We start from the raw sequence: 10751 nt of genomic DNA, 5'->3' as shown, positions 1-10751 counted from the left end.
CAATAAATGTTACAAGCAGGTTACTCCCCAGGATGATCTGTGGTCAATGGCAAGAATGAAAAAACAGAATGAAAATGAAAATGAAAAGATGAAAAATGAAAATAAAAAGCTCGCTAAGTTGAAAACCCGAAAGGGCGGCTTAGGCAAAAATGAGCACCCTGCTGATTGACAACCTAGGAAGGCAATTCAGGCAAAAATGGGGCAATGAAAAGAATTTATTCCCCGGTGAATCGAAAACTCGAAAGGGCGGTTCAGGCAAAAATGGGGTTTGAAAATGAAAAATGAAAAAGAATATTGAAAACGCATTGACCACAGATGCGAACATCCAATGTTTACCCAGCACTGACACGCCTAGCAACGGCGACCTGTATCCAAGAACTTTCCAAGGTTCCCTCCTCTACAAGTTTTATAGCCCTCAGCCATGGTTTCGATACGTCTCTCAACGACGGTCTCTCCAAGGAGGTTTTCCCCTGTGAATATGTTGCAGCACGAGCCACTACGTGCCCAACCTTCCAATGTTTTGTCTTCCCTTGTGAAATTTCCCTGTCAAACTGCCAACCAATCATACATTTCAAGCATTCATACATGCATAACCATGCATTTTATGTGCTCATACATCCAATAATCTTGCTATACCATACATACATGTTGCATATCCAACTGTCAACTGTCAAATTCAATGACAATTCCAATTTCAATTCCAAATGTCAAACTCAATTCCAATTTCAATTCCAACTGTCAATTTCAATTTTAAATGTCAAATTCGAAGCAATTTCCAATCTCCAATTTCAATTCCAATGTCAATATCCAATGCCAATGTCAATGTCAAATGTCAATATAAATGTCAAATGTCAATATCCAATGCCAATGTCAATGTCAATGTCAATGTCAATTTCAATTTCCAAGCCAATGTCAACGTCAATGTCAATGTCAACGTCAATGTCAATTTCAATTTCCAAGCCAATGTCAATGTCAATGTCAATTTTCAACTCAAATCAATGTCAATTCACTCTCAATTTACTCTTGGGCCAACAAAATGGTCATGTCTATTCTCAAGTCAAGTCAATGACAATTTACCCTCAATTGGTATCTTGTTAAACCAGACTTTCAATTTGAATCTCGTTACTGGTCAAGTGCCAGGTTCTATCCAAAAAAAAGAACCACTTGTACCTGCTTATATACCTATGCTTCCGGACAAACGGCAAGTTCGATTTGAAGAACAGTTTGTATCCAGCTTATGCTTTGTTATCGGTCAAACGACAAGTTCGATCTAAAAAGAACAGTTTGTACCCAGCTCATGCTTTGTTATCGGTCAAACGGCAAGTTCGATCTAAAAGAACAGTTTGCCCCCTCCCACATGACGTGGTGATAATCCAACAAGCGAGTTCGATCCAAAGAACAGCTTGTATCAACCCTTTTGTCTATGTCTCCAGCCAAACGGCTAGTTCAATCCAAAGAACAGTTTGTGTCTGTCTATCTGTTTGTATCCTCAATCAAGTGTCAAGTTCGATCCAAAGAACAGCTCGTATCTGCCTATATGTCTATGTTTCCGGTCAAGTACCAAGTTCGATCCCAAGAACAACTTGTACCTATCTCTTGTTTTGTATTCAGTGGTCAAGTGGCTAGTTCGACCCAAAGAACAGCTTGCACCTTATTTTCTGCTCCCTGGTTTGTCTACCTTGTCAATGTCCACCTGAATCCCCAGTGACATGACAGGTTCCATAGACTCCAGTTGTTTGTCTTGCATTCATAATCAAAGTATTGCATGGCATTCACATCTTTGAAACTCTGAAAATGTATTTTTATGTCCAAAAGCAGTGCAAATGTTAATATTTAAGTATCTTCGTCCCGTCAACCCTAAGACTTCGTCTCTTGACTCTCCGGACAAAGAAACTTAAATAGGGGCAGCTGTTATACCCTAATTTTGGACCTAAAAATACTAACTCAATTCCTCTCTTTTTGTATTTGATATATCTCTGATCAATGGCATCCTTCTCTGCATTCTATTTCAATGTTATTTGCAAAATTCACATGCAAGGGTATTTTGGTCATTTCCTATGTCAAAATTTCTTCCAGTCTTTCAAAATTTTGTTTGAGTCCTTTCAAATAAGTTTGAATAAGTCTTTGTTTCATCCTATGTCAGAACCTATTTCAAAAAATTGCATTTGAAGTCATTTTAGGTCAAGTTTCGCCCTTAGGGGCATTTTAGTCTTTTCATGTGTTAAGGCACTGTTGAAATCCTAAAAATTGTCTCTGAGTCTTTTAATTTTGCTTGTATGAGTCTTTGCTTCAATTTCTTGTTAAAAATCCATTTTAAAATTTGCATCCGAGTCATTTTTAGTCGTTTTAGCCCCAGGGGCATTTTGGTCATTTCACACGAAATTTCGGCAGAGAGAGGTTACTTTAAAGTACCTCATTTAGGCCATTTGTTCGTTTTAGTCCGTTTTGTCAATTTTAATCGTTTCACTTTACGTTTATTTCCAAATTACGTTTTTTACCAATTTTATTATTAATTACTTTTAAAGTCTTTTTTTTGTCATTTTTTTACATTTCAGTCCTTTATTTTTGGTTATTTGCAATTTGGTCCAAAATTTGTTAAAGTCCAGTGCCACGTGTCTCTTTTTCATTTGTCCAGTTTGTTAAGTCCAGTGCCACGTGTCTTTCATTCATTGGTCCAGTTTGTTAAGTCCAGTGCCACATGTCATGTCCATATTGGTCCAAAAGTACAGTTGGCAGCCTATAAAAGGCTCCAATCATTGCCATGCCACACAGATCGCAACAACTCAGCAAAGATCACCACAAACACATTACATTTTCTCTCTCATCACCAAAACGAATCAAAAGCAAAAATTCTCATGAACTTCATCAAGAACATATGAAATTGAAACCCTAACCGTTTTCCAGTATCATCAATTTCGATTGAATCCATCCCAAAGATTCGTCAATTCACAACAATCTTCATACTAATTCATCACAGAATGCATCGAAACTCTTAGACACAACAAAATTCAATGGATTCCACGTCGGTTCTCAGCAATCTCTTTGAGAATTTTCATCATCGAACCGTTGGATGTTTCTTCCTGCAATTCCAGTGAAAACACGATCACAGAAGGAAGATCGAAGAGAAGAGGAAAAAGGAAGATCGAATTCGAAGTCAGAGAAGAAGAAAGAGGTCAAATTCGAAGTGGAACCAGAGAAGAAGAGGAACGTGTTCACTTCCTCGTTTTCTAGTGCGAAGCAACAAAGAAACATCCATCAGAAGCAAAAACGAAGCTCCGTCTCAAACTTCTCCGTTTGAATTCTTGAATCAGACAGAGGTAAATTCTTGATTCATTCTCTTCCTTTAGAAGCTCTCTGTTATGTGTTGAATGGCATAGATCGAAAGCTGCAGAACCTTTTTCTTCAAAAAATTTTGAAAAAACGATAAACATTTGAAACCGTAGGTTCCTTTCTAGATCTACGCCAATTCAAGAATCCTCTCAGAAATCTAGTTTCAGAATTGAAAAGAGGAGGAGAAGAGCTTTAAGAATATGTGATTTAATTTCGAATCGGAGTAGTTTAGAACTCCGACGCGGCGGCGCTTCCACCGGCCACCACGTCGGAGGAGGTGAGCTTCGTCGGAGAAGAGAGAGTCACTTGCAGACTCTCTCTCTCTAGATTGCATCTTAGTGAGAGAAACATAGGGTTAGAATGAGGTTGAACCGGTTTTCTTGCTTATATGCACTCTCAAAACCGGTTCAACCCATGGTTTAACCCATGGTCTGCTCCATGACCCAGGCCCTCTCTCCCTGAGCCCAATTGCCACGCCAGTGAGTCTTATTGCTATGCACACCCCCCGTTTCCTGCGTTTCTTGCTATTTTTGTTATTTTCACCCCTGCTTGTCTAAAATTTTCCATGAAAAATTTCCTAAAAATTCCTATGTGATTTTAATATGTTTCTTGATACTTTTGTGAACATTTTACATGTTAAAATTGGTAAGAGAAATGTACATGATGTAGCTTGTGCTTTAAGTATCTTTCTTGTTAAATTCTTGCAAATTTTTGCCATATTTTGATATGACTTTTTGTCCAATTGGTACATATGCTATTTGTGTAATTTTGTGATGTGCTTGTCCTTAACTTGCATCTTTGTGTTTGCTGTTTGTGAATGGGATTTGTCAATTCCTTGTTTTGCAAGTAATGATAGTATTCTTGTGAAAATAAAGTGTACAATATGCCTAAAATGTGCTACAAGGCTTGGCTTGATATTTCCTCATAAGTCTTGTATTGGGAACTGAACTAAAATACCTTGAAAAGTAGTCATGATATGAGGATTATGAGTCCTATGTTTGCTTTGTCATTGTGGTGAACTTTTAGGCATATTGTGCTACTTGTTTTGTTAAGTTTTGTCACTTTGTTAGCACTATCTTACTTACCTATGCCTCAATCTCTTTATTCCCCATACTACTAACAATTTCTTCTATTTTGTCGCATATATCATGAGCATTTCACCTTCCATCTCATATCTTCATCCTTCATTTTTCTTACACCTTAACTTTCATGCAAAGATTAGAATGTAAGATTTAGGAGTTTTTGTAATATTTTCCTTTACGCACTTTTAATTTCTTGGCAAAGAGGCCATAGAATGTATCTAGGGTATGATGTAAAGGACAATGGACTCTAATGATGTACACCGACACAAGCACCGACACATGCACACACATCACTATATAGTTAGAATATGCATGTTTAGATGTATGTTTAGGATTGCATGTTTAGATGTATGCTTAGGCTTTCGACTTAGAAAAAAAAATCAATTTCCCAAAAAAAATATGAATAAACTTCACTCAAACCATTTTCCAAATAAACCTTGGGATCCAAAATCCCATTGTATTTTCTTTCCCATTTTCTTAATCAAATTTCAATGAACTTTAATCATACTTAGACCCTTTTTGCAAATGACTAATTCCACCTCACTCTTTTCATAATCTCATGCCCTTGAGGCCTCTTTCTATTCTTCAAAATCCAATTTTCAAACTTAAAATCAACCAACAAAAACAAAAACTCTTTTTTTGGAAGAGAACTACGGTGGATTTGATCCCTTAAACGGGTACGTAGGCAAGGAACAAAATTCCTTCAATTCAACTAAAATAAAAATCCAAAAACATTCTTCTCCCTCCAATTCTTCACTTAGAAACTCTTAGGATTAAATAAACACTTTCAAAATAGCATTTAAAAATAAAGCGCGCGCGTAGAAATTAAAGACGGTTCCTATAGGATACTATAGTCGTTATGGGTGCCTAACACCTTCCCGTAGCGAAAACAACTCCCGGACCTCGATTCTCAAGGGTTTTGCTTACTTTTTCCCTTCCCAAGAAAAAATAAGATATCACCGGTTTAAAAGGTTCAAACGTAATCAATGTTTGACACCCGAAAACCAAGATAAAACAACGCGGGCCAAAATGCCCCTGCGTGAGTTAACTCAAGCAGCGTGAGTTAACCCACACTGGGTATAACACCTGCTTGAGTTAACTCACGCAGGGGTATTTTGAGAAGTTCAGTTGGGTGCGAGTGATTTTTGTTGGGTAAAGAGCAGAATTCATAAAGTTTTGGGCTTAGCTAACTTACAAGACCCAATATATTTTGTTAGCTAAAAATATAGAAAAATGATATTGACACATCATCAATGGCTGAAAAACACTTGTAAATGAATGAAAAGCCCAGCAGTTAACTGCCGAGGAATTAAAGAACCGGTGGCGGTTAAGTGTCGAGGATTCAATCGGCAGTTAACTGTTGAGGGTATATTATAAGAAAAGAACATAACCTAGGAGTTTCCAAAACTCCATTGTTGCGGATTCAAGTTCTAAGAGGTGCTAAAATTTCCAATTGTTGCGGATTCAACGTCAATTACGCTCACCAAATCAAGTAAGTTGTTACCATCCAATTACATTGCTGTTTTGTGATTGATTTGTTAGTTTTTTTTTTTGGTTAAATTGTCACATAATTTTTAGATTTTTTTTAGAATTTTTATGATTTTATGTGATAAATTGTTCTACAATAATTATTAGTTAGGAAATATTATTGTAGAATCGTTAGAAGTTTTGGTTAAATTGTCACATAATTAGGTTTTAATGAATTGTTGTAGGATTGTTAGGATTAGTTTAGGGTTTGATCACTGATTTCTCTATGTAGATATGTCTCAGAATCAGAATCAGGTTTAGTTGAACAAAAAGGAGGGTGATGAGATGAAGGAAGCAAAATCGCCTATGAGATGACACAAAATTGAATGTGATAGTTCCGTTAAAGAAAGCGATTCGAAGGAGCCAGTGTACAACCATTCCAGGCTGAGGAGGAGCGGAAGGACATGCTATTTTGGTCCTCAACCAAAAGCAGGTACCCCAGGGACTGTCAAGGACAACTCAATTGACTTGTGTGACGAGGAAAATGATTGAATGTAATAGCTTGTAATGTCTAATTGTTTTGGATGTTTTTTTTGTGTTTTTTTTATATGCCGCACATTTTGGTACATTTCGGTTTACATTTTGGTACTTTGAACAAAGTAGTGTATTGAATAAATTCGATTAAAGTCGCGTATTGAATAAATTCGATAGAGTAACGTATTGAATAAATGTATAAATTTCTTCACAAGGACACATAATCATTCATCTGGAATACAAACTTCCTAAATATGTCTCAACGTGAATTCGAATACAAATTACATTACATTCTTCCTAAATATGTCTTACCTCTGAAATTGGATAAATTCAAACTTGCTAAACAACAGCTCTCTAGCATTCACCCGAAAGTTCTATTGTTCCTTTGAAAACCTAAAAATCATAACTATAACAATAGCTCTCTAGCATTCAATATGCAGAATTCGAAACTTGATAAACAATCAATGAAAACCTCATTCAAACATTTCATCAAGCACTTAGAGTGCAAATTATACATAAACCCTAAAAATCATAACTATAACATAAAAATACAAAAATTTAACAAAATTAATCAACTTATATCTACTCTTAAAATGAATCATATACTCTTACTTGTAAATCTACTCAAACACCAAAATTTAAAATAACTCTAAAATTAAAAACTACAACATAAACATAATGCAAACATTTTAACAAAATTAATCAACTTACATCTACTCTAAAAATGAATTATAACATGTAAATCTACTACAAAACTAAAATAAATTAAATCTACTCAAAAACTAAAATTAAAAAAATAGAAAACACCAAAATTTCAAATAACCTTAAAAATCATAACTATAAAATAAACATCATACAAACATTTTAACAAAATTAATCAACTTACATCTACTCTAAAAATGAATTGTAATATGTAAATCTACTCAAAAACTATAAAGTAAAATAAATCTACTAAAAAACTTAAAAACTAAAAAAGAAAAACATTTATAACAACTAAAATGTAAGTTAATAATACTATATGAATAAAAGTGATTTTGTTGAATAAATTTGGTTGAGATTTTTAGAGTTTTGAGAAAGACTGGGGAAATATTGTGAGATTTGAGAGTAATTAATAATGGATCCTTCTGCTTGGATTTGTATCAGAATCTTATCGGCAGTTAATTGCCGATGGAATCCTCAACACTTAACTGCCGTTGGTTCTTTAATTCATCGGCGGTTAACTGCCGTCGAGGCTTTTCGGTCATTTAAAGGTGTTTTTCAGCCTTATTAAGTGTGTGAACAACAATTTTTTTTAAAAAAATACGTTTGTTCCCATTTTAAGTTTTGTTATTTCATTGTTTTTCAAGTTTTGTTAATCTTAATCATACGTTTTGGAACAAATAGTTTTTTTTTTTTTTTAAAATTTTTTTAAGGAAGGAACAAACCAAAAAAAAAAAAAAACTTAGTGCATTCAACGACCAAAATGAATTTTTTTATAAGTATGAGGAATTGTTGATGGGATATAGTCAACACAGCTGAGGAGAGTGTCCTTGATATTTTACCCAACACAACTAAGGAGAAACTTCTAGATCATTGGGTTTGCAGTCAGGAATTACTGAGGCACTTTTGGTTTTGTTATCCAGTAACAACACAAAGTCTTGTTAGCAAGGCTAGAAGACTTAAAGACGCCATATCACAAATATATTCTAAACTTGAGGAAATAAAGGTATCTGCACAGTCGAACCTACGGGACCAGGTTTCCCTTGTTGTCGATCCAATGCAGCAGGCTCTGGATGCTGCTTTGTTACATTACGATGCTGACATTAGGAGAAGAAATGATAAAGGGTCGAAGCCTAATGGTTATGTTTAGTAGAATGATATTTCTCTGTAATAGCAATTTACGAATGTATATTCCGTTAATTTTGCCGTGACCTCAAAGCCGTATGGCTATTTATCTCTATATTGTGATAAAATGAGTTAGTAATACTAGAATTACCGACGATTTTTTTTTATTTTTTATATTTGTGTAGAATTTAATTTCACAAATAAGAAGCAAACATATATTTGTCTTTAGATAACTTAGAGTCGTATACTTTTTATATATTTATATATTTGCAAGCTGACGTGGTTTGTATCTCAGTTGCTAGAGTCATATTTTGCCTGTATCAAACTGTTTGCAATTTTATGTAGAAATAGCAAACATATATTTTTCTGAATTCAACTTTAATTCTTTGCTTTTATATTCTATGTAGTTACTGCACTTCAAGGTCATTCCTGTTGCCGCGTAGTTTTTGTGTTTTGTTACTACTGCTGTTGCACTGATGTTGCAATTCTGTCATATGCAAATTGGTTTTTTGCATATGTTGTTGCTTGCATTAGTGCTATCACATTCTAATCTGTTTTACATTCTTCGTTGGTGCATAATTTTTTTATTGAATTCCGCACTGTTGTGGGCATTGCTGGAAGAAATGTAAATATGGTTTTATACAATTTCTGCATCATTACAATTTTGGTTTTTCTGGTTGTGCACAAATACTGGTGTTACGATAATGTTTCTTCGTGCATATTTTACTATGGGAAGTAGGGCCGGAACGAGGATCTCAATATCTTTACAATTTACAAAATTTGTGATTCTAATATTTGGCATAGTAGTAAAAAAATGTGGAAACATAGAAACTATTCATTTTGGGAGAGATAGATGTCATCATTAGTTTGTGAAAGACTGGATTAATGCATCAAAATCATCATGTATAATGTATAAATAAGGTCGGTCTGATAGAGCAACTCACTACATCTTCGTAAAGACGCAAACAATGGTCAATTCTAAGATATTAATCTAAGAGCCAAGAAAACCTTTATAATAGTGAGGAGTTGGAAGTGTATGTTTGGACGATGAAAAGTTCAAGTTATTTTTGAAATCCTCGGAGCAAGATGCTCGAGTGATTGATGTGCAAGATAACAAGGAATGATCCAATTAAAGAAAACAAAATGCTAACATAGTAGTAGAATTTGTTTCATTAATTATATTGAGAAAAGCACAAGACATGTTCATGAGTGAGTAAGTTGTGCATTGGTTTAATATCATGTACTATTTGTCATATTTATTTTGCACAGCATCTTCTCAATATCCCACTATTTTGTTTCATTAATTATCCTATGAACCCTTATGGGAGATTTATAGCCTAAGGTGTAATTCTTGGAGGAAACTTGATATGAATATGCCTTGTTGGCATCCTGATGCACCATATGGTCCATTGTGCATCGATGGAATATGTCATTGGTGGGCTAAAATTGAAAATTCTTATGAATATTTGTTGGCATCGTTTAACTTGAACAATGAGATACTTATTACAACACCTATACCTTTATACATACCTTCAATCATAGATACCAGCGTTCGTTTGATAATTGTTGAAAGACGCTTAGTGCTGTTAAATGGATCCATTGCTTCGATCTCATGGCATTTTCGTAAAACTACTTTTCACATCTCAATTTTGGGTGAACTTGGCGTAAAAGAATCATGGACTAAACTCTTTGTTGTTGGACCATTGCTTGATGTTAAGCGTTGTATTGGAGCGGGGAAAAATGGTGATATATTCTTTGGAAAAAAAGATGGTCAGCTAGTATGTTTTGATTTATGTACCCAGAAGACTGAAGAACTTGGTGTTAAAGGAACAAACTTTTATGATATTGCAATTTACAAGGAAAGTCTTCTCTCAATTGGAGGAATAAATCATTAATTAGTTTTTCATATTTTTACCTTAGAGATTTTTGATGGTGTTTATTAGGATTTTACTTTATCATCAATTTTATTTTGAAAGTTGATTCTCTTTATATTCGCAAATTTATGTGGTTTGCATTTTAGTTGGTATATGAGATAGTAATTCTTGTTATAATTACATAAAGACCTAATTGAAATTGAAGTAGTAATCGATAAAAAGGAAGAGTGGAATTATGTTATTTGAATTTGCCATCCTTGAGAGAGCAGAGAACTTGAGAGGACCATGAATGTCATCGGAAATAAACTCAGCGTCTGTTTTCTATGTTATTTTTTATTATGCGACTGCGTGTGTTACTGCATACTTCTAAGTTTCTGTTAAAGCATATTTTTTGTGTTTCATTACTGCTGCTTCTGCACTGTTGTTGTAATTCTGTCATATGCAAATTGGTTTTGTGCAAATCATTATCATATAGCTGTTGATTTTACAAGGGGTGCCAAAATCATGATACATTAAAGTAATAATGGACCTATCATAGACCTACATCTATTCAAGCTTCACCCATCTTCTCTTCTTCACTTGCTTGTGTTCCAAGTAACAACTTTTGTGTATGATTTTGTGAATTAATGGAAGATTGTGA

At 34.5% G+C, this 10751-nt stretch overlaps 1 protein-coding gene across 1 annotated transcript; it reads left to right on the top strand.

The window, feature by feature from the left end:
• The first annotated feature begins 9610 nt into the window (after positions 1-9610).
• Positions 9611-10132, top strand: LOC146917311 (uncharacterized). The gene has a single exon (XM_085721866.1). The coding sequence runs from the start codon at positions 9611-9613 to the stop codon at positions 10130-10132; it is 522 nt and encodes a 173-aa protein (XP_085577992.1).
• Positions 10133-10751: the final 619 nt, after the last annotated feature.

The sequence above is a fragment of the Medicago sativa genome, chromosome 6, assembly GCF_051527215.1.
Source record: "Medicago sativa cultivar Bolivia chromosome 6, Bolivia_mono, whole genome shotgun sequence".
NCBI classification, from domain to species: Eukaryota; Viridiplantae; Streptophyta; class Magnoliopsida; order Fabales; family Fabaceae; genus Medicago; species Medicago sativa.
This window is presented reverse-complemented; position numbering and strand designations above follow the sequence as displayed.